The sequence below is a fragment of the Meles meles genome, chromosome 2 (assembly GCF_922984935.1).
Source record: "Meles meles chromosome 2, mMelMel3.1 paternal haplotype, whole genome shotgun sequence".
Classification (NCBI taxonomy): Eukaryota; Metazoa; Chordata; class Mammalia; order Carnivora; family Mustelidae; genus Meles; species Meles meles.
In genome coordinates this window covers 197336016-197361097 of record NC_060067.1, presented here as the reverse complement: position 1 = coordinate 197361097, position 25082 = coordinate 197336016, and the positions used below count along the sequence as shown (strand labels likewise).

At 41.2% G+C, this 25082-nt stretch overlaps 2 protein-coding genes across 5 annotated transcripts in view; one reads left to right on the top strand and one right to left on the bottom strand.

Annotated features, from left to right (window-relative positions):
• Window positions 1–6688: 6688 nt before the first annotated feature.
• On the bottom strand, window positions 6689–23814 carry LOC123936972 (basic salivary proline-rich protein 4-like). The gene is made up of 7 exons (XM_045997460.1): window positions 23720–23814; window positions 18337–18424; window positions 8688–9058; window positions 7980–8598; window positions 7680–7778; window positions 7334–7477; window positions 6689–6982 (listed from the first exon to the last, which is right to left on the bottom strand). Exons 1-5 carry the CDS (start codon window positions 23812–23814, stop codon window positions 7719–7721), a joined length of 1233 nt encoding a protein of 410 aa, XP_045853416.1. The 3' UTR covers window positions 6689–6982; window positions 7334–7477; window positions 7680–7718.
• The window catches only part of TENM3 (teneurin transmembrane protein 3), a 598389-nt gene continuing 581687 nt past the window's right edge, over window positions 8381–25082 (top strand). For all 4 annotated transcript variants that reach the window (XM_045997095.1, XM_045997094.1, XM_045997093.1 and 1 more), the window contains exon 1: window positions 8381–8417. The gene's annotated coding sequence lies outside the window, so the exon portion shown is untranslated. The remainder of the gene's footprint in view (window positions 8418–25082) is intronic.

The following is a 25082-nucleotide window of genomic DNA, read 5'->3' as shown; positions in this document are numbered from 1 at the left end:
GGTAAATTCAGAAAGGACTGAACAGATGATTTACATTTTCAAGCTAAATCACTAAAATTATGGTGAATAATGCATCGCATAAGGATATTAATGTACACCTAATAGGTCACCCACACCCACAGCAGAGTTTCAGTACTTCTTAGTAATTCCATTTACTTGACATAAATGGTTTTGTCTGATTGCTCTAACCTATCATGATACCTTGAGCAAAACAACTGATGTCATTCAATAAAGAGTTAGGATCCATTAAAGAGAAGCCCATTATAACATTTTATATAATCTACAATGCAAATGAGAACACTGTTTAAACATAAAAATGGGGAGAAAAGTCTGAAGGAGGCTAAGTATTTTCTAAATCAAAAAAAAAAAAAAAAGCTAGTCTTTACTCCTAAGATTTTAAAAAACGTTCTTCACAATATCAACCCCAAATTGTGGAATACGTCTTTGTTTTCCCAATCTCAGGATTCAAACTTCTCGTAATGCATAGAAAGATCTTCCAGTAAGAACCCCCTCTACACATAATGTTGTGTTAAACCTCATCCAATTGTTCAGCTAATTCTTATGCTTCTCCAATTTTACTGGATATGATGTTTTTATTGGGGTTCAGGGAAGCATGGCTAATGACATCAGCAAGCTTTGTAATCTCTCACTGCCAGTTTTCTACACAACTTACACTTTTGTCACTCAAACTGCACCAAATTGCTCCAACAATTAATCTTCAGGCACAGGGGAAGGGGGACTTTTAAACGAACCCCTTCTTGGGATTTTGTGTTCAAAACAGAAAAGTTCCCATGAGTGAAGGGGGCAAGTGAGCTTCTCTAGACTCTGCCCTCCCCCAGGTCTCACTTCTTCTCTGCCACCCCCCAAAAAGGAATGAATTACATTTCTCTTCTTGTCCTTTCAATGAATAGCATAGTTTGGGTGAAATTATCGGGCAATTGCATGCCTTTTATGCAGATAATGCTATTTGATGAAAGCGGTGTTTTGATCTGCTAAGGATAATACAGATCCAGGGTTGGATTCATTGGTGAGAGTAAAGCTGTCTTCTGTGATAACTTCATCTCAGCATGAGGTCAGACGGGGAAAACTGGGATGGGGGATTAAAAAATGACACAGTCAGAGCCGTATTCAGTTTCCTGCTGTGCTCCTGGCTGCACACTGTAGCTTATGTTTCTGATCTGTTATGGTATTGTCTGCCTTTCTCTCTCAGAGCAGAAAGAGATTGCTTAAAACTTTTCTTTTTTCAGCTAGAGGGATTAGTTCTGTGCAGCTTTTTTAATTAAAGAAACTGTATCTTTTTCAAGGCAATTTAAAGCTGCAAGGGAAGGACCATCAACATCCATAACTCAGTACTATTATCTGTAACAAAGTGTGAGCTCGAAATTTGATATTCAAAAACAGGAGAAGGAAGCTCTAGAATTCGATTGTGTTTTGAACCTCCCGTGATTGTGCGGATCCCTAAATGAGGAATAGCAAATAAATTATTTTGGATAAGTCCTGAATACGTTTCCGTCAGTAGTAACTTCCAGCCGCTTTGCTTTTTACCATAGCTGAGCTTGCTTAATTAAATCTTCATGACGGTGGCAAAGTGCACTTGAAAATTGTGTAAGAGGAAATCGGTTTGACTATATATCTTTTTCTTTACCCAGAGATCATTTTTAAACATTTCCATTCTACTGAAAGTGATAGCAGCAGAAAACGTCCGCTTAATATGGGCAATTTGCATTTAAACAGTACAAAGTACAACATTAGGGCAGTTTATCACAAGGAACCTCTCCACATTTGTGATAAGCGGTCATTGTCTTTATTAATCTGAGGGGAGCACAGATTGGATCTATCCAAAGTGATGATGAATTTGTCAGGACGTATACATTTGAGTTGAATTTATAGCTCAATTTAACCCAGGTTAATGTCGAAAATCCTCAAATGTTTCAAATAAGGCCCATATGGTTATCACTTTACAAAGCATACAGGCTCTGCGCTTTGGTTGCTACATACACATCACCAACTAAATTCCATGCCAGATCAATTAGAAACAGTCCTCCTGAGCAGACAGGAACAAACACAGATTGTTTCCCCAATACCAGCTGAACCCTTGTCTTGAAGAAATGAAAAGCAGTCATCTTAGGCTCTACACTTCTGACCATTAAACGTCCAAAGGAATTTGGTAAACAATAAGGGCATCACAGTATCATATTTAATAGAAAATACTTAGAGTATCTGCTTTTGATAGGTGCATACTATACATTTTTCCAAATTTCCGTATATGGCTACGTCTTGCTGAAAAAGAGGAACACAAAATGTGATCGCTTTGCTTTTCCCCATTAATTTTGCCTTTATTTCAAACTGTGTGTCTAAGAAGTCAACCAAGTTCAGGGGTGAACTGATGTGGCTGGATATCATGGCTAGAATTTTTCAATGATGTGCCATTAAAAAAATGGATGGGCAGAAAAGGAGAAAGTGTACTTAATAAGTATATTCTCAAAGTCAATTTTATTGATGACTTATTTTTTTAAAAAGTCGAATGACGGAATAGGGTGAAAATATTTTATTTATGCATTCACTCATTCATTCAACAACCATTTGATGAACATCTTCTGGGTGTCAGCCCTTTGTGCCAGGCCCCGTGGTTTGAAAGAGCAAAAGGCCCATATAATAAAACAGCCATCCTTTATTACATGCAGAAAATACTATGGACGCTCTTCCAAGGGAAGGAGGTACCGTTACTGGGTGCGCTAATAAGCAAGTGTTCCAGAGGCTGAGAGTACAGGACATCCCAGACTCAGGAGTTCGCAAAGGGAGGAGAGAGTAGGAAACTTCCAGGAAATGAGAAGGTGCTCCGCGAGTCTGCAAGTCAAAGTAGTCACTTGGTGCCAAGTGTTTAATCTACGTCTACAAGTGAACTTCTAGACGGGATCCTGAAACGTTTAAAGGGCATCCTATTATAAACAAAATTGTCCTCTGTCCTGAATTTTTATAAACCTTGCCAGCAGCTATTGTCTAACTTAAATACACCAAACACTGTCTATACTGCATACCATAAGCATAGTATATATACTGCTTATCAAAAAGCTGTCCATAGAAAATATGACAGGTTGTAAAGGGCATTTCATGCTAACAAGAGCTATAAAGGTTTTTTAATCATTCAGTGCGGAATGATGTGGCATGTTCTAAACACGTATGCGGACTTAAACCAAAATTGAAAGTGCCCCATGTGAGAAGATGCTACTGTGTTCAAAATCCTTCAAGGAACTGGGTTTTCTACATGACTGAAGCAAAACCAAGTAAGCAGGTGGTTTGGGCTGCCAGGTGCCTTTTCACCAAAGGTGGGAGCCACCAGGAGGCTCTGTTTAGGCGGCGGAACACAAACCAATGTCCTGGGAAAACAGGGCCCCATTTCAAGTTCAGTTCGCCTGATCACCCGTTCCCTGGGTAGTTCGCAAATGCACGTGCATTGAGAGAGGCCTACCATGCTCTAATGAAGGTAGTGAAAGCATATTTCCCACCACCCGTAGTCATTTAACTTTATGACTTGATCAGCAATCAAGTTAGAATATTTGTTTTACCGTTTCCCTCCACCTAGCAGCCAAGGGAAATAAGTTGCTTATTTTCCCAGGGGAAGAAACAAGGAACACCCGATAATGACTTTAGAGCTACTGGAGAGACTTCTGTGTCAAAGTTAAGTTCTACTGCTGGAAATTGCTCTAGGTTAAGGGTCTGCCACCTGCAACGTGCTTTGTTGAACCTGCAGCGCTCCAAGTGCCTAGGACTCACCCTCTTCCCCCAGCTGCCAGCCTTCAGCCTCTGTTTTAAACTGCTCATCGCTCATTGTTCTCTGTTGAGACAGTCACTTTTGGAAGTATAGACTATTGGCTTGCCTGATTTTTTTAAAGGGTCAAAGTGAAGGTCTAAGTGTCCACACTGTGGCTCCCTCAGTCATTCTCGCCACCCACCCCCCCCCACCTGGCCTTTCCTTGTCCAGAGAGGTTGGAGCTGGATTTGAGCCCTACAAGTCAGGCCATTTGGGCCTCAGTTTGCTAGAGCTGATGTAATAAGTCCAAAGAATGCCCATGAAGTGGAGCGGTGCCCAGGAGCCTCCTTGGAGAGCCTCCTACCTGCCTGACCCGGTGCCCCCCTTCTGCACGCCTGAAAGCCCCTCCTGTCTAAGGAGGAAGTAGCAGTGGAGACCGGCTGCGCCCCACGGGAGGGAGGCGGGAACAGCTGCCACCCAGCCTCTTTGGCAGCTTCAGGCTGGACCTTGAGGACAGGAGGAGGAAACTGACAGTCCCCAAAACATCAGCCTCCTGGGAAGGCGTCCGTGATGCTGACTAAAATGGATGGGCATCGCCTGCAAGTGGGGGGCGACCCTGGTAACGGGGGATTGATGGAGCCCCACAGAGCAGGGGCTGTGGGCCCAGCGATCTCAGCAGGGCAAAGAGCAGGTCCCTTTCCCACCCCACCTTAGTCCCAAGGGCACAGCCAGTTTCTTCCTAATCCCAGAGTGGTAGGATCCTTTATCTTCCCCCCTAGCGAACTGGAGAGGTTTGCAAGGGCCGCTGGGCGTGCACTTGCAGGTGTGGGGGCGGAGGCTGCAAGGGGAGCCCGGCAACGTTGGTTTTTTGTTTGTTTTTTTCCTTTTTTTCTGGAGAGCTGCGTATCACTGTGGCAAGGGGGCCCCACGGGAGGGCCATGCCGCCAGCTCGGCCCCATGATCCTGGGCACGACCGGCTGCCTTAACGCGGCAAAGTCACCAGCCGCGCCTGGCAGAGTTTGTTGTGAGCGGCCAGAGGTTTGCAAAAACAGGCAGCCCCGTCCTGCATTTCTTCTCCCGCTTGAGTTTTCATCGCAGCCCAGGGCACCTGGTGTGCCCTGTGATCTAGCCCCATTCCCGGCCTCCCGCGACAGCAGCTCAGCGAGGCAAAAAGCCTGATGGTCACGTAGCAAGCTGCCTCTCTGCTTTCCAAGGATGCATTCGGAGGAGAAAGCGTCTGGTATTGTTGGACACTGTACAACATCAGCTTTTCCTAAGGACCTCAAATGATGGAACTTCTTTGTTAGTGAGGGGAAGGGGGGGAACCCCGCGGAACCTAAAACTTGACACACATAAACTGCCTGCTTGTCGGGCTTACCATCTGCACGCGGTTGGTGGTTGAGAACACCCAGCACATTTTGTTCCCCCAGTGATGCCTGGCTTAGGGTGCAAGGGGGGGTCTGAAGGAGTTCTAGAGGCTTCTGCCTGTATCGCATACAACTAGTGTGAATGTTCAACATCACACACTGAAAAACTTTGAATATCATGTAACAGGGAGCTGGGCTAGAGACAAGCTTCAAGATTTATTACCATTTCTAAATTTTATGAGTTCTATTGTTTCCTATGCTCATTACCAGCTTTAGCTATAATGAGGGCTGAAAAGAGAAAAGAGTTGAAAAGAAGAAACATGCCACTCCTCCAACCCCCAGCCCGACCCCACCTCCTGCCTGTTCTACCAGCAATTTAGTTCTTCTGTTCTGGCCTCTTTAGGATGCGTCTTATCTCTTTGGTGTGTGTATTCCTAGATAGTAAGGTACAAAAGAGCAAGGGGGGCAGTGTTACATGGACACTTAGGAAAGTTTCGAACACTTGAGATGTTTTTCTGGGAACTGGGCCACAGGGGTAATTGACGAAATATCCTTCAAGTTTCCCTTTGATCAGGGATGCAAATTTTAAGTAGTTAGTGTGCCTGTCAAGTAAATCTGAAGTATACCCCCCACAATTCAGAAGTTTTCTTAAGACAATGAAGATGGCTGGAATGAGAGGGGAATAATCATTCGTTTGCCTCCACTGCCCTATTATTATTTTTTTTTCCAAGTGTGAAACACGCAAAGCAGGAAAGAGACCCCAGGGCGACTCTACATTCTTGCCTCATCAATGTGCCTGTAGTTCTTAGCGTCACTGGCGTCCCGGGAAGTGGGGTCGTGGTGGTCATGAATTACCGTTATTTCTTAACGAGTAGGTGGACCGCATTTGGTCATTTAACAACTTCGGAGGCTCAGGTTAGGGGGCTGGGCACACTAATTCAAGTTCAGGGACTCCCCTTGTCAGTTCTCTCCAAAACTTTGGAGAAACTCTATCATGAAGCCTCAGGCTTTTCCTAGGGGCCATTGCTCTTGTTTTCAAAGTGCCTAGTCTGTTTCTTGTTCTGCACGTAGTAACAAATACAGGTGTGTTTCCTTCCAGTCCGAGTCCCCGTTAGGTGCAGGTCGCTGGAATCCTCTGCTCCCAAGTTGAAAAGTGGAAGATGGCGTGAGAAGGCTGGGAGCTCGCTAGTTCCTCTGCCACGCTTCCTAGGTCAAGTTTGCCAGCGGCCCGTTAAGGCCTGGGGCACTCATTCAGAGCTACGGGGTGCGGGTGTGCCGTACGCTAGGGCGCGCGAAGAGGAGCCCAGCGCACTGGTCCTTCCCAAGCGCGCACGCCCTAGCCCTGCTGCCTCTGGATGCGAAACAGGTTCCAGAGCGGCGAAGAGCCGGAGGGCGGCTCCGCGAAGGTCGCGGATTGGACATTCCAAACCTCCTGAGCAGACGAACTTGAAACTGCCTCGGGGGGCTTCCTTTGTGCGGGGCCAGCTGGGGCTGGGGGGTCGGGAACGGGGAGGGGAACTTAAGTGAGTACAAAGTAGGCAGCGTCTCGTGGAGAGCAGTAAACTTTTATTTTCCTCCTACAGCAGAGGCAGAGGGAGCGTTTGGCTGCTAATCGAGGGGATAACGGGGTTGGGGGGGTCGAGAATGCGGGGTGTGGAGGCTGTGGAGGACTCCGGAACTCCCGCCCCCACCCCGCGGTCCGGCCAGTGCGCGCTTGTTGGGGAGATCCCGGTGCTTGAACCGGAGGGTGGACACTTGTTCTCCGCCAGCCCCGAGCTGGGTCTTGCAAGGAATCTTGGTGTTCAGAGCCCCTTTCCGCGTGCGAAGGTCATTTGCGCTTTTCAGTTTCGGACGAGAGGACACTCTGGAAGGGAAGGTGCAGGTCATTTTCAGAGGCTCTTGTAAAGGACGGGCCGCCTACCGAGAGTGGAAATCCTTAATTACACCCTTCTGCCTCGGAATCCATCTTCCCGGCAGTGTCTTGCACTCCTACCTCTTGGGGTGACTCAGCTGACCTGAAATGCCCACCCTATGAAAGATCAAGAAAAGTAGTTTTCTAAGAAGGTTAAAGGTTTGATTACACAGAGAAGTGTTTCCACTTTGGTCCAAAGCAATTACCCGCCCTCTCCTCCTGTCCCTCCCCCCCTCACCCACCCCCCCTCCCCGGCCCGCGACCCAGAGAAGAAAGGGGCATACCCCCCCAGCAAGCACGTACCCCCGCACTTTGTAGGTGCGTGTGAATTTCAAATGGCGCTGTAAGTTCATTAGTGTTTGCAATCAGCGGCGGGCAGACCCCTCATCAGAGCCGAAAGCCGGCAAGAGCCATTCATCAGCGTGAAGTGTTATTCATGGATGACCCCTAAATCACGGCAAGAGTAGTAGATGCACTGATTGGTCACAGCATGGGAGCCTTGGAGCTTTCCCGTCCCCGACGCGGCCGGGAGGAGGGAAGAAGGGAGGGGTGGCGAACGTGGTTCAGTCCGGCAAATCCCATTTGACAGAAAAAGGCAGTAAACCGGGAATCTCTTTTTTTGAATAAAGAAGAAGAAGAAATAAAGTACCTGTCATCTTGACAAGTGGCGGAGCGGAGGAGTCCAGGATTATAAATGATCACAGCCCGGTCCAGCTCGCCTTGTGATTGGGCTCTCCCGCGATCTGCACTGGGGGAAGCGCATGGTAGGCTCCTCTCCTCTCGCACACACTCGCGCGCGCGCGCGCACACACACACACACACACACACACACACACGGACACGTGTACGCGCCAGTGTCTCGGGCACACTCGGCCCAGCGCGTCTCCCCGTCACACAACTAAGGTCCTGGATGCTGCTCCCCGGCACGGCGCCCTGCTCGCCTCCTCACCTTTTCCTCCTCCTCTTCCTCCTCCCTCACCGCCGCCGTCCTCCGGCGCCCCCGCCGAGAACCGAAAACTCCGGCCCGGCCTCTCGGGCCGAGCGGGAGGCTTAGAGGGGCCGGCGGGAAGGGAGAGGGGGAGAGCGCGGGGGAGAAAAAGAAAGTGAACTCATTGGCGCTCCGGCGCGCGCTGCCCTCCCCTCGCCGCGTCCCTCGCCCGCCGCGGCCGGGCGGTGGGCAGGGAAGGAAGTTGTAACACTTGCCGCTCTCGCCCCCTCCCGGCCCCCCTCCCGCACCCCCAGCTCCCACGCTCCGCTCCCTCGGCGGGGCCCCCTCCCCCGCGCCCGGCTCCTTTGAATTTGGCCAAGTGCTGTGTGTGCGCGCTGCTCGGGTGGACGCGGCGGCTGCGGCCGGGGAGCGAGGCGGCGGCGCGGCGAGCCGAGCGCGGTAAGTGCGGCGCCGCCGCCGGCGCGCCCTCCTTCCTTTCTGGGGTCCTAGTGCCCGGGCCGCGCGGCGCCGGGAGCGGGAGGGCGGGCGGGCGGGAGCCGGCGCGGACGGCGGCTCGGGAGGCGGCAGCAGGTTGGCCGGCCGGGGGGGCCCGGGAGCATCCGTCTCGCCGGCGCGCGGTCTCCCCGGTCCGGCCTCCCCGCTCCCGGCCTCTCGGTCCCCGCCCCTCCCTCGCGTCTGACACCTCGGGCTGCCGGCTCAGGTGGGAACTTGGCCCGCGAGGAGCCGGGCGCGGCGCCGCGGTTCCGGGGAGCCCCGGGCTCGCGGGCTCCCCGAGAAAGGCAGCCCGGGGGCCGGGCGCTCAGTGGGGGCAGGGAGTCCAGCTGGCCCGGCTCGGATCGGGGGTTCCCCAGTTTGGTGGCGGGGCGCCGCGTCCTCGAGAAGGTGTCTGAGAAGATCCTTCGGGGCTTCCAGCGAGCGGGAAGCCCTGAAATGTCACCACTTTCCGGGGGAGGTGAAAACGCGGCGTCTCCAACTGCCGGGGAGCCGAGTTGGGGATGGAGGAGGACGGCAAAGGGGCCGCGGTGGCGTGGGGAGTGGTAGAGCTCGACTGAAACTTCATCTGGAAACTCTGGATGGGGCTGGAAACAAACAAGTACCCTGAACCGGGCGTGTGAAAAATGACGGATTTAGGAGATCTTCAACTCAGTCTCAGACTGGGTCGTGTTTTACAACCCATTGGAAGAAGCTCCCAGTGTTTTAGGTTGAGGGGGTCCGGGTCTGATCTCTACCGAACACCTTAGGATGCGGTTTGGATTCCATTCTTATCGCCTCACCTCTAAAGGAGTCCTAATGGGAACCTGCTACTAATTCTTCCTGAGGAGGAAGGGTAACAGGTAATTCCGCCGTGCAAGACAGCGGATACGTTTGCTTTCTGACGGCATGATCGCCTAAAGCTAGAGAAAAGTTTCCAGGTACTTTCGGGTAAGTGCTGTGGAAGTGAAAGGGTGAGGGCAGTCCAAGCAGTTGTTTTTTTTTTTTTTTTTTTTAAACAGGGCCCCAGACAGCTGGGATTCCGGAGATCAGGACTGTGTCTTCATAATACTCTGATTTCTTATCTTCTGACAATGTATTTGTCAGACATCTGTAGGCTCTGGCAGAATCCACTGGGTGGTCTTTTCAGCAGAAATAGAAATATGTTCAGGCATTACCTTTCCTCTCTGTTGTCAAAAACAATACAAAACAAAAAGACAGGGCTAGCATCTTTGGAAAGCCTGGAAGGGGACCCGGAAAGGTGGTATTGCAACTGAGCAGAACTTGTGGTTTGATTCTCCTAGTGAATTTGTTTAGAATGCGGTGCATAACCCCCCCCCTCCCCCGTGCCTGCCTGGAAAAGTATTTGTGGTCTATCCTAGTATGTTAGGAACAGAGTTTAGAATTAAGAGACTATAACTGAAAACTCATTATAGATTTTAATATTTCAGTTGAAACAAAAATTTTGCCAGTACACCAAAGATCTTGCTTTGTGCACTCCTTAATACATTCTTAATGATCTAAAACTTCTAGCTTTTATTTCTTAAGATATGAAATTCTTGTAAGAGCCTTGAAACTTTCGATATGTGATTCCAAATGCAGAGCAAATATCTAATTCTTGCTCTAAGAGTGAGAGGTTAGTTCAGTAATAAGACTTGCTAATCCCACTTTAAAATGTCGTGGCATTCACAAATTATTCCTAAATTCTTCAAAGATAAGGGTTTGTAATGAGTTTAAGTTATTCTATTGTGTATTTCAGGATTGAATGTATCTCTCTTCCTGTTGCATTTTCCTTAGCAATTTGCCTTTTTTCTTGTTTGAATTTTAGTATTCTTCTTACTCAAAGATAGTCTTTTTTACTAGTGGTCTATATATTTTATTTTAGACAATTTAAAAAAGAATATATATTATGAGAGAAAGTAGTTCCTTTAAGCAAAACAGGTATATTTTTACATATACTACACAATTTTCTTGAAAATGTATTTATGTACTAATAACTAAGCCACTGCTTATATATTTGAAAAATACATTAGTATCCTGTACCAACAGCATTAATGTTAGCGACTCATTGAATATTGACCGTAATGAGGATTTCTTAATTATGTAAAATAAAGCAGATAAAATTATAGTAGAATTCTGACTACTTTTTTTTCCAAATTGAGTCATTTTGCATGGCCGAGTTTATTTTCTAGAAAGAAATGCTTTAGGTAAATTATAGAGGCTTTTCTTACTATGATCTTGTAGGCGTGTCGTGAGTCTTTTGGTTAGAAAAGAGAACCTGCTTTATTAGGGTGAAGACAAAGAAAGATAAAGATGCTTATCATTGAATAGAAGAAAGCACCTAAATAGAGTGAAAAGTTTTAAATTTATTCGGAAAGAAAGCCCAGCTAAACAGTAATAATCCAGTTACAAGTTCAAGCTCCTCTTCCTTAGCTTTGCTTCTGAAAGCCAAGAGTTAAAATTATTTCCTTTGTAGAGGGTCAAGCAAATAAGAAACCAGGCAAAAGTGTATGGCTATCGTTGTGAGTAGAATGACCTATCAGGAATACTTGATCAACTTTGAGCTTGATGTACAAAAAACGATGTTTTCCCAAGAGCTGTGAAAGCATGTTTGGAAACACTCAAGTTTGTCCTTCCTACAGTGGTAGTGGGAAGTCAGTCCTGAAGACTGTCAGTGTCTAATATAAAAGCGTTATAAAGACAACTTTATTTGCTTATTAATATTGATCATTTTAATAAACACATTACCTCCTTTTTATTACGCTCTATTTATGCCTTTAAAATTTTATTTCTGGGCAAATAAGGAATGTTTTCAAGGTATTATTCTTATGTGAATCAATTGTATTCAACAGTGTTAATCACAAGCATCTGCCCCTTTCCTGAAGATATGTTGTAGAAACCTGTTAGGCATGTCCATTGACACATTGTTTATCTACCCAATGTTTCATTTGATAGCCAAATGTCTATTTTGACCTTCAGAACATACTCTCATTACTTCGATTGAGAATATGAGTAAAGAATACAGTAATTTGCTATTAAACTTTTACTCCGATCTACATCCATTATATATTCCTTTGAATTTTCAGTTAAAGCCAGTGTCCATATTTGTTTTATAAAGTGGAATGATAGTCTGGAGAAGAATTTAACACCCACTCAAAATAAAGAAGTGTACTGAAAAGCTGGCATAATAATGTTATGGTACTTAAAAGTTTTAATAACTGAGTCTTAAAAATTATGTCATGTAAGCTTCTTTTAGGACACATTCAAACCCTTATTTTTGGATGTTTTAAGAATCCTGATGGACATTTTTAACTAAAAAAAAAACTTCTAAGTTTCAGAACTGATTAATTGTTGTGTCTTATAAAAACTGATTTATTTCATACTTTTTTATACTAAGCATTACCATTATGAAGCTCTCCTTCTAATTGAGATTAATGTTTCTGAGCAAAGAAGTGGTTTAGAGGGCTACATTCATTTTGAGTGCTGTTGTAATCAATTTTAGACACAGCATTCCACAGTGGGTCAGTCTGCATCCAAACCTACCTTATTATGTAGAATTAACTTGTTGGTGATTGACAGTAATACTCCTACATCTTGAGAAGTCATTTGTTTCCGAACAAGTGTGATGGCTTGTATGAGTTTTAAAATATTGCTCCTTATAATTAAAACATCCTTTTGGGGACTTAATTTGAACTTTCTCTAAGAATTCTATAAACCACGAGGAAGCAATTCATTAATACATATTCAACTGCAATAGCCTTTTTTTCCTCCAAATACAATATGCCTCAGGTGTATTTCCTTGTTCATCAAAGGGCTTTCTGGTCTTTCGGAGTCATAAATGATAAACATTATACATTGAGGTGATTTCTCTTTTATTCTAGTTGAGTTTTTCAAGGAATTCTTAGAATTATAGATCTAATCTCACACATGTGTTATAACTTCATTTTAGAAGGTGGTAGGGATAATCTTGACAATGAAAGGTAATACCTAGGGAGGTAATTCTTTATCCTCTTTGGAAACCTGGAAGGATGGTGAATATTATCATCCCTATGGTGATGTTTGCATTTGTACCTTAGTTGTGTCTGGTCTCAACTTTACCATCATTTTATTCTTTTCCAAAAGACCACATGAAGATTTTCTTGGACTTTGGCCCATATTGCATGGCTTACTGTGATGTGTGCTTATAGTCTCAATAAAATAAAATATTAAAAGCACAAAATATAAGATTAATATAGATAAGTCTTCTAATATAGCCACCACCTATAGGATTTTTAAATACAGATGTAAGTGCTTTATAGTGAATATGAAGTTCTCACAGTGACGTCGTTTTCTGCTTTCAAGAAGAAATAGACTCGGTAGGAAATATATTTATTATATTTTAATTGTCTTCACTGTAATGCTAGATTATGTACACTGAATTAGTGCTGTTCCAGTTAAGAACATTCATTTAAAATAGTTTGAAATGCCAAAATAATGTACTTAAAAATGCCATTTTCAAAGCATCATCTTAGCCACCCATTAGAATATAAACTTTCAAAATGCAGAAATATGCTCAAAGATGTATAGGTGTTTCAAACACCTAAACCGTAATAGGATTCCATCACTGGAAGGAACGTAGGTTTGTTTTGTTTTGTTTTTATGATTTTGATTAAACAACTCAGGTGACTGGGCAGTTAGAACAGCTCTGTAGAATTCCTGTAAAAGATAGTAATCTACTGAAACCTTCTTCTTTCTATTTTAGCAAATTAATGTCAGTATCCTAGAACGTACTCACAAGCCATATGAATATATGATTGAAACCATATCATATAATAATAATTATAGCAATTATTATTATAGTAATAATAAAAAGGAGTCTTTACTACTCCATGGGTACCCTGGCAGTCCAGAACTGGCTTTGACTTTTCAAAGAAGTTTGTGATAGGTGGCAGTCTTAACTGAGTTCCAAGACATCAATAGATGGCTTTAATGTTTCAGGAGCGTCTGTAGGGTAGTGTATCACATCCCCAAACTATGGCTGTAGTCTTTCCTGTGAGTTAAGGAGTGGATGATCACTAATGGAGAGATGGCAGTTTTAAAAGTCGTCTTCCCCAAGGGCACGTTTTGCATGGAGCACTGGGTGTTGTGCAAAAAGAATGAATACTGTTACGCTGAAAAAAATAAATAAAATGGGGAAAAAAAAAGACTAAAGGCAGGACCCCCAATATTGCCTATTGAAATTAAAAAAAAAAAAAAGTCGTCTTCCCCACATCTGCAGTCCTCTCTGCCTTCTTGTGGAACATCCAAAAAAAAAAAAAAAATGATTATCCCTTTTGAAAATGAAGTGTTTTGAGAAAAACAAGTGCTTATATTCACACTTGTATTTTCATGGTCAATTATATAAAAGTTACCATGAGATGCTCTTTGATGGCAAAGTGATTTCCAGTATGGTGGAAGACTTTTTACTTCAATTACAGAAGTTGGGGAGCAGTGGGCTGCTGTGATTTGGTTTGCCCTGGGGCGGGGTCATGTTATTTAATAATAAGCGGCTCTTTTATAAGTGGGTCTACTGGGTTTCTGCCTCCAAACCAATGGGAGATACAGAGAGAGAAAGAGAGGAAGAGGAAGAAGTGAAGAGGAGGAAGAGGAGAGAATATGAATATGAAAATCCTTTATAAAGAGTGATAGTTCTTTGAAAATTTTCTGTGTGTAGCAGTGCTTTTGACAGGAAAAGCGATCTATAAGGGGCACATTTGGTCAGTGCAAGTTAATTGGGTAAGTACAGGAGAAAATTAACTTCTGAATTTTTTTCACTTTTAAGTATTTGCATTTTAGATCCAAGAATATGAGCATCATTAGTTTTTTAAAAATTAATCCAAGAAATTCCAAATGTGGTATATGGTTCTTCATATTGACAGAGAAAAGAAAATGTGTTAACAGTTTTATTTTATAAGTATGTTTTCTTTGCGTATGGGACTGAACACCAAATTATAACTTTATAATTCTCAGATTTATATAGAGACTTAACAACAAACACTCTGATTACTTTAAGTATCGTTTATGAGGCGACTTCCAAGGTCACTGATCTTTGAAGATAAAGCTCATAATCAATATATTTTTGTCATTCTGTCATTTCTTCGATTATTAGTTACACTTGCCAGAGTCTTGTGATAATTTCTCTTCAGATTGCCATGATTTAGAAAGAAATAACAGCTTGGTAATGACTATCTGCCTTCAGCCTGAACCACATCTGAATAGTAGGATGACATGAATTCGTGGTTCCTGCTCTTTCCAGGAAAAAAAAGGAAAGAAAGAAAGAAGGAAAAAAGAAAAGCTATTGTTTAATAAGAATGGGTTATTTCATCTCAAGTTCAGTTAAACTCAACTAATATTTTACGATTAGGACTGTGGACCCACCATCATTGTGAGGAAGTGAGGTGTCTTTTTGATTACAGGGACGTTTCCTAAGAGAGGTCCTTCCTTCCCCCAGGAAGCTCGAGCATCCCTATTGTGGCCAGCATTTGGCTTCCATACTAGAGAGCTTCCTTAGGAGAGCTAAAATGCTGGGACAGCACGTTGGAAGGTATGTTATGCAGAGAGTGATGAGACAGGACTGGAATTAACTTAATTTACATGAGACATGCATGAAGTATATTAACGGGTTTGCGTGAAGCACTTGCAAATATATTAATATTGGGATATGTTTATTTCGGTAATTAGGAAAGTGATCCTACTGAGAAGTGTACTTGTTTATTCTCCGTCTACCAAATGCTCTTTTAAAATGTGACATCTATGCTAATACCTTTATCAGAGAATTTGAAATTTGTCAACATGTAGGTGGAAAAAATTGGCAAGGGACTGGTCCTTTTTTGCATAGCTCTTCTCAAAAAAAAAAAAAGCTGGCACAGGCTGACAGCTGTAAATTTTATTTCTTTCAGAATTTATCATAACTTCCAGCTAAAGAAAGCTGTCAGACCTATAGTTCTTGAAGAGCAAATCTGACTTCTTTTTTCCTCTGAAGAATAACAAAAAAACATCTTAAACAGTGTTATTACCTTTTTCTATGTTTATAACCAAAAGTGAAATATTTAAAATGTAAACTTTTTCAGTTAAATTTTGTGTACTGATAAGGATAACAAATGTCGACAAAAATACTGCAAGTCGTAATTAATTTAAATAAATATAGAAAAGTGATTTGGTATAATATCGAAAAGGAATAAGAGCTATCATACAACCATATTTTGTCTCTTGATTGTCACAAAAATGAGACATTCTTCCTCCAGCAATATTGCTGGATTTTATGATACCATCAATAATAGTTTGGAGAATAACTTGACACAATCAAATTAACTAAAATATTAATCCTCTTCATGCTCTCCTTAAGAAACATTTCTAGAGAGGTAGAAAGCTCTCGAAAAGAATCGTACGTTCCAGCAAAAAAATGTTTGTTGCCTTACAAAGCTGTCTATGAATTTGAGTTCAGAAAGGGGCGAAGGTCGAGGAGAACTTCTGCCAGAATGTTATCATTCAAATTAAAAGGGAACAGACGTTTTCTATCTGTAATATATTTCTAAGTGGATATTTCGATCTTAATTTTCAACCAGTCTTTCTCTAATGAAGCTGCTAGCATATTTAACATTTAAAATAAGTTTCAATTTAAACAAAAATTGTAATTTTTTCTTATAGTTCATATGTGCTGTCAAATCAGAATTAAGTCCTCACTTTCAGAGTAATTTTTATGCTGCCCTGTAACTTCTTGCCAAAAGAGAAATGGGGTAGCCTATTTTGCATTTCCGGTGATTGGAAAATTAAATGAAACAAAATTCTCCCTTGCCCGGTTACTTTTGCCCTAGAGTATACATTCTCTGAATGAGAACCTGGCATTCCAAAAAATTTTATAAACAATATTGGCATGTTAAGTTAATTTGCCAAAAAGATTTCTTTCTTTGTTGTTAATTTTAAATGTCACATGTGTGGCAGATAAGAAAACTTTTTAAATGTTTCCTATCTTGTGTTTTGATCATGACATAATTTCTTAATTTATGTTTTAATTTGTATGATATTAGGTGGTATAGTATATGTTCAGTGTCATCCTTTTGAAGGAAAAAAATATGGGTAATAAGGCTATAAAACTTAAATAAATGTAAAATTATTCATATAGGATTTGAAGCACAGTGCATTATAGTTAAAGATGCAGCGTCAAATGGAAATCTTCATTTTATATGTTCAAATTCAAATACTGTTTTGCTGATGATGTAAATACTTAGATCTCAGTAATTCAAATCATGTAGTTACCGCTTTTATCTTTTACATGGTTCCACTAATTAGGACTTCATATTTTTATTTAAATGGATATTGTGCTCTATAGTCCACAATTAAGAAATCCAAAAATATTAGTAATCAAAACATACACTAACTCCAATATAATTTTTGTCCAGTGTAAGTTTTTAAAGAGCCTAATAGGAATTAAGATCATTAGGTAAATCTGGTGTTCTAGAACTCATAGGAACACTTTAATGAATATCCCATGTTACATTGTCTAAACACTGGGAGACTATTCATTAATATATATGTTTGCAGTATCCACACAGATCACCAAAAAGTTATTTATTACAAAACTGAAAGATGAATGACGTATTGATATTATTTTCTTTAAGTCACACAGCAGGAATGCATTTGTAAAATGAAAGTTACATTTTAAGATACATCATTTATTGGTATTCTGGTTTAAAGTGATCTCAATAAAATCCATAGTATCTTGCATTTCATGTAAGTATGATGTGAGCAAGTTGAGTCAGCCCTCAGTCAGTATAGCCATGGCAAAAGTCTAATCTCTTTGGCTTCAAGTTTTATGTAAAATCTGCACTTTGCAATGACATACTTCATCCCCACTGTGCAGGTGTTTTCTGAGATTTTGACAAAGGAGAGATCTGAAGAAGAGGATCGAGTGCTTGTTTTAAGAGATGCCATCAGTTAATTCTGCTCACATTCTCTGATGAAAGTAGCTTTTAAAACTGTATTATACTTCAGATAGGGGTTTTAACATATCAAGTTGGCGAATTTCATATGAAGCTCTCAGCAAAGGGTAATTTTGAATTACTTAAAACAAATCATTAATGTATCACGTATTTCATTTAAATGTGATACAAGGTATATGAATTGGTTGTGTAATTACCATTTGAGCTTTGAAAAGGCTATAATTCACATTAAAATTTTTAAATGTTGAAAACAAAGTACTAGTAGTTCGCAGTCTTGGAAATTGTTATCAGTGTAAGTCTTCGAGGGACTGCTTCATTTTTGTTGTTGTTGTTATTGTTATCTTGCTTTTACCTTTTTTCAAAAAAAATGTATCTTCTGTGGTATTATCACTTAATTTTAAGTCTAGAACATAAACATTTGACTTGGGAATAGAGGTCAATTATTAGTCCACAGTATGTATTTTTTCCCCCCAAAGGAAAGTTTCTCAAGCCTTTCTGGGTGAGGTTCTGATTCTTTTAGGATTAAGAAGCATTGGTATAAATGGCTAATTTTGGTAGAAGAGTGTTACATAGTTTTTAAGTCCTCGTTATTACTTTTAAAAGAATATCCCATCAGGAGTAGGAAGCTTTGTGGATAAGCTGGCACTCTTTGATGAAGGATTATGCATTCTCCCCTAAATCTGTGATCCCAGAATGTGTTACACAATGGTTTTATCAAGTAGCACTGGACTGGCTTGGCCATCATTTCATTTCCTTGAATAAGTTAATTGCTTCCTCTCCTAAATCTAATATGTATGTAGAATTTTAGTCTAAATATACATTTTAGGCATTAATAGATCCAACTCCTAAAATCCAGAGGTTAATCATTTGATGCAAGACAATGAAGCCAGCTGACAAGTGAATCAAGTGAATTGATTCTTGTGGGGTACCCCGTCATTTAAGTGGTTTGTGTCCTCAGTCCCATCTGCAGAGTCTGTGGCCTGACTAAAGTTCCTTAGGAGCTTTTCTGTGTTCGTGCTATTGAAAGCAAATTGTGACAGAAAAAACAGCATACAAAAATGAAGCCATCACATATTATTAATTTTCTCTGAACATGTATGCAAAAAGTGAGCCTATCATAGCATGCTTTGGTCATAAGTTTAAAAAAAAAATGAATATTTTGTTATGTGATTATATTCCCATCAGAATGAGTAATTGCTTGCAGAGCATTAAGAGTATGATAAAAAAAAATGTATCATGTTCTAGGGAGATTTTTTTAATCAAAAAGATATTAAAAATGAAATGCTCAACTCATGCTATTAAATAATCAGTTATCAAATATTGGTTAATTAAGACACTTTAACTGCAGATGCCACATAAAAAAGCATAATTTATTATACAACTAGTTTCCCTTAATAAACAGTTCTTCTTCCTGAGCCTACTAGCTTTTAAAAGTTAAAAAAAAAAAACAGCAAAGTTTACTATAAAAATTGCAAAGTGTGGAAGTAAATGGTTTTACAATTTAAATCATTCTAGTTTTTGTATACTTTCACTGAATCGTACTATATAAACTTCAGAAGATGACTCTGTAATGTTAATGTCCTTGTTCTGAGTTATTAGCCTCTTAAACTTTGATACGTGCAGAAATGTATATCCATTGTGAAAGACATATGAATCTAAAAACTTGGTTTTATTTTTAAATATTATGTTGAACAGATTTATGAAAACCTATTTTCAAAAATCACCTTTGATGATCACTTTAATAAAACAATTGATTATGTAAACCTTCATAAAAGATTCTAGGGTTTTATAATTAGTATAAATATGAGGTTAAAAAATAAAGAGTACTATCTAGAAACTAGCTAGATGTAACCAAGTTTCAAGTACTTTATAAGGGAAGGAAAAATGAAACAAGATGGGATCAGGAGGGAGACAAACCATAAGAGACTCTTAATCTCACAAAACAAACTGAGGGTTGTTGGGAGGAGGGGGGTCAGGAGAGGGGAGTGGGGTTATGGACATTGGAGAGGGTATGTGCTATGGTGAGTGCTGTGAAGTGTGTAAGCCTGATGATTCACAGACCTGTACCCCTGGGAATAAAAATACATTATATGTTAATAAAAATAATAAAAAAAGAAAAAAAGATTTTTAGAAGAGTTTAATTAAGACCTTAAAATGTTTTATAGAATATTTGTCCAAATTTCAAATTTGTTATTTTTAGGAAAACATAGGGTTTAACACACTGCAAAATAATTGGTTGAAAAATATTAGTCATTATGTTTCCTGTTTTTACTTTTTGGAATATATGTGTTTTAATTTCACATGTAAAAGTAATACAGATTAAGGATTTTGAAGAGCAGGGGCTTTTTTATTTCTCTTTCATCGGCTCTGTAGCTGAACCCTTACAATCTCTTTCTTCATTATTCTAAGCCACTATCAGATTCTAATCTTTGCTGTGTCCACAGCTGTTAGAGGATTTTTTTTTTTTGCAAGTATAATTACAAATACATGTGTTTTGTGCACCTCACTTCCTATAAATGCTTATAAAGGAAGATGAAAGGGCAGCAGGATGGGCTGTGTACAGGTGCATGGGTGATTCTGTTTGTTTTCAAATCATTATGTCAGCGGTTACGAGGAAGAATTACAAAAATGAAAACACAGCAACTTTGGCTTCAGTGATGTTCGGCAATAAAAATCACTGAAAATTTAATAATTTCTCAACAACAAGTACCTTTTTATGGAGTTAAGTACCACCGAATTGAGTGGTTTCCACATTTCTTTGGGTCACATGTCTACAGTGATGGTCATAATTTAAACTCTAAGCAAAATATGATAGGTTTTTTTTCACTTCTTAAAAACCCATTAGAAGATGACATTGTAGAGAGAAATTTATTAATCTCTTGCATTTATTTGAATGTGCCAAGTTGGAGAATGATTGATGTCACATGGGCACTTAACAAATGTACAGTGATATAACCCTGCAGAAATTACAGAGAGTGCTTTCTGGAGAAAATTCAACATATTCACATGCATTAATATTATTTATAGAACAACACTGGAAACTAGCTATATATAAACCCTAAGAAATGTGAAGTGTGTCAACTTTTAAGGACACCCCATCTTCATTATTTATAATATCTCTCTTTCGTACTATCAGAATGTTTCCATCTCTGTAGACAGCAGGATTGGCTATCTCTAGGAATAAGTAAAGGTACTTTCTGTGATTAGAAAAGTGTCGAAGATGACTCAGTTCAATACTACTTTTAGGAAGGTGTCAAAGATGTTGCATAGAAACACAATTATTTTTGTTTTCCTCTCATTTAAGATTCTAGAGAATATCTGTTGCCTGATAAAAATTCTTTGGAGAGCAGGGAGGGGAGGACAGGAAGTGGGATAAATCAGGTTTCATTTGGAAAAGATAGGCCTACACGTGGTTCATTATGTTTTTGCTGCTTTTCATGTAAGCGTCTTGATCAGGGGAGAGGGTCTTCAAAATGTAAAGCCAAAATAGCCAAAAGCACTTTAGCTTCCAGAAAGCTTTTGAGAATTGTATAGAGGAGGAAATGTACTACTTACCCGTCAAAGCTTGAAAATTTTCCCCTTTTATATTTAATGTAATAGAAATTAATAGCGAACTGCTGCCATTGTTCCTATAAAAATTATGAGTGTATATAGATGTAGTAGAGCTCTGCACAGATTTGAACATCCAACTTTCTTCTTAATGTGTGCCTTACTTCCACAGGCATTTTCCCTTTTCATTTAAATCAAACCCCAAGTGTTTCGTCAGTGTTCTGTGTCCAAGCGACTGTGTCCTAGGGAAGATTAGAAGGAACGAGACACGATCTCAGACCCCTAGGAAGTTTTCACTTCTAGGTGAGGCATGATGTAAGAGATAAGAGATAGTTATTAGGGTTATTAAGAAAGCTGAGAGAGGTACTAGAAGAATTACTGCTTTGGTCACATCATACTCTAATAGCCCGTGGGTCTTTGAAGTGGCAGAGAACTGAAGGGAGCACAGCATCTAAGGCTTTCAACACATAGCTTGCCTGCAACCTACAGACATTAGCAGAGCCTTGAAACTCCATGGACGTTGGAAGGGACATGAGGCAGTAACTACTGACAAACAACAGAAGTGCCCTGGGGCTCACAAGTCTTTAAAAGGATAGACAGCCCAGTGAATCAGAACTCAGGCCTTACACTTCTCCCACGCAGGCATGGCGGTAGACGCCCGACAAGAAGGGTCATGAAGTGCCAGCGACCCGGGAAGAGCAAAGAGTGGCCATTTGCCTCCTTCCCTGTGGAATAACTCGGCAAAATGTTTGTTGCAAGCTTATCCACAAAAGTGCTGCAAAGGCGGAGGCCCTTCTCTCCCATTCTCAGCATAGCTAGTTTCCAGCACAGTGCCCGGCCCATCAGGAAATAAGTGATGTGGGAATGAAATGTTCCTTTACTCCATGTCTGTGGCAGGTGTCCTCACTGAAGAAGAGCTCCTTCCTACAAAATGTTTGTGGTCCCTAGACTTAGGTCATCCCCTAGGACCACTCAAATTCTCAGAGTATATATTCTGTCATTTTAAGATTGCCTCTGATTCATGTTAAGTCTGTGGTACCCACAATAAGTTGTTGGCATTTAAATGAGAACAGGAGATAGGGCTGTAGACAATAGTTCTCTGAAAAAATTAACAGTTGACATGGAGAGGTAAGGGGATTCCAAGACAGGGAAACCAAATGAGCAACAGCAATCGGCCAGGGCGAGCCAAATTGGCAAATAGGTGAGGACAGCGCCAGTGGGTAAGGGGGGGGATGAATGAAACTGACTGTTAGTTTCCCATCACATTTGTGCTCCTACACAGATACACGTTCTTCCCTCGTTCCTAAAATATGTAGTTCTCTTTGTCTTTCATTTTTCCACTTTTGAAAGAGACATGCACTCAGAGAACTGTTTCTATACCATTAGAAAAACAGCAGAGCTAGTTTGATAATAAATAATGTTGGTGTCACCTTAGAGGCAGAGACCTGGGGTGATGGGAATCGGGCATGGCAGGACACAAGCTTCGTCCAAAAGGAGACTCCACGGCACACCTCTAGACTGGTTGTCGCCACGTGGGGGGTGAAACAGTGTTGCCAGATTGCAAGAATTTGCAAGAAATGCCAGAATATGAATTATGTGAAATCTCTAGATTTTTAAATGTTGGCTCATTTAAAAAAAAAATGGCAACGCACAAAACACACAGATAAAACAAAACACGTCAGCAGGCTGGTTTTGGCAGTTGGGCCACCAGTTTGCAACCTGTGATAGAGATGCAGAGATCTGCAGGAGATCGTGGGTGAGCGGCAGGAAGGGAGCAGAGGATCCCCCATGGAAAAACCTGTGAGGAGCTTGGAGAGAGAGCTTGGGCCCAGATTGTGGATTATCTTAAATGTCATCCTCTTCTACCCATTTTGGAGGGAAAAAAAATGTTTGCAGTGTGTAGTACACTTTTTCCGGCTTGAAAACAGAAACTCAGGTTGCCAGCAAGCCTTCTAGAAGCATTATTCATGCTAAGTCAGGAAAGGGTTAAGTGACAGTAGCAGTTATAAGCCATCCTTCTGACTTTTCCCTCAGATCCTTCAGAGCCTTCTCTCCCTGTCTCCCTCCTCTGCCCACCAGGGACTGAATGTACCAACCTCTTGATACCTCTCATACACCTGTACTTTCGGGGAACTCCAATATGCAAGCTATAGCTAATCTATTTTTCTACCTGCATTTGAATATTCCCTGAATCCAGATACTATGTTCTATAGGAGAGGAAAATTCGATGTTAAAGAGGACATATTGGATTAGGTCATTCCCATTACATTAATTGGATAAAAAAGAACACTTCAGTTCCCTTGGCACACTATTGTTCATTGTTTCGTGCTGGCTGAGTTGGGCTTTGGAACTAGAGAAGGCTGCTCAAATCCCATTTCTGTCATTGATCTCCTGGGTGACCTTGGGTAAACCCACCCCGTCTCTGAGCCTCAGTTCCCTATCTGAACAACAGGATTGGCAATAACAGTGGTGGCGTTGCTGCCGTGGTCAAGAGCCTGGTACCAAGCCCTGCACGCTGAAGATACCACGGTGGCGTGATTGCTGTCCCTGGAGTGGCTGTCACTGGCTCCTGATGGTGAATGTGGTGCTCACTAGCACAGGGCTTCATTTGAGTTTTGGAATCAAATTGGAAGACCCAAATCAAGCCCCATCGGGCCCCTTTGTTCCTTTAGTCTTCATCCAAAAATCGGGGTGCTGACATACCCAGTTGCGGGGGTTGAGAGGGTGTGAATCTGAAAGAGCTGCAGCACGGAGAGGGATTACCTAGTCACCGGAGTGTCATGGGACATCCCGTGCATGCGCAGAGGTGTGTGTGGAGAGAGGAGCGCGTGCTGATCCGGCAGCCGGACCGCTGCCATTGTAGCTCTCTAAATTAGCGAAGAAGAACCAACCGCAGTCACAGGGCTCCTTCTCTTTACTTGGACTGTCACCTAGAAGATCTCTCTTAATTAGTGGACAATTTTTAACAGCACTGATTCTCTGGCTTGCCAAGTTACCGATTAGAAGTGGCAAATTCAGGGGGAGGAGGAGTGGAGATACCCTGCTCCGGTAGGGGGCTGTGGCTAACCAGGAAAGTCACACGGGCAAGGGCTCGGCCAGAGCGCAGCACACACAAGGGCACTGATTCGAGTCCTGAATGCTCATCAGGATGGTACAGAGTCACTTAAAGAAAGGAGGGCAATGTCTGTGATATTTTCCAAACATTTACATGAAAAGGATGAAAAGATTTTTGGCATTTCAAGCAGTATAAGACTCATCTCTAAAAGGTATTCAAAGACACATTCCTTAATGATGTCAGATAACTAGGCTATTTTGTAAGGGAAAAAAACCCACTTTGACAGGGTCAGCATTTTAAGTATATTCTGGTTCATATTTTTAAAATGAAAATTGTCATTTTCCCACATGACTGTTAGAATTATATATGTATACAAAAATATACATAGAAGAATAATAAATAGTATGAGTTATATAAATAATAGGCAAATATAATAAAAATAAGCTATATAAATAGATAAATGGTATATATATGCATTATATATTTATAAATTATTTTATATATTATATATGAATTGTAATACTTAGAGTTGCTAGGCAAGTTTTCATGGAAATTTTGTGCTCAAATTTAAAACCTACTGATATATTAAGTAGAAATAATTACAAAACAAAGCAGGGCATAATGAAAATGTTTCCATTTAACTAACAGAATTACTTAGCATTTGGATATATCTTGTTTGTTTCTTTCAAATAGATGGGATACAAAACATATCCACTAGCATATTAGTTAGCCCAGTGGATTTCTCAATGTTTTGCTGAAAAGCAAATTTCAAACATTTTTCAAAAAATTCAACATTTCAGACAAAAAATGTGTCTGAAATGTTCCTTGGCTGCAAGGGAAGGTGGCTTCTGTGTTCTTTTTTGAGCTCTGATTTCTTTATTACATTATCATTTATTAAGCATCTGTTATGGGTCTAACATTGGTTTAGGCTTTGTGAGGAAGGGATGCAAAAATGAATAGGATGTAGATTTCAGAAGCCCCGAAGAAACAGGCACGAATTAGATGAGAGTCCTGACAACATGGAGCTGGAGTGGAATCTGAAGGCGTCACGTGAGCTGTCCACCCCACAGG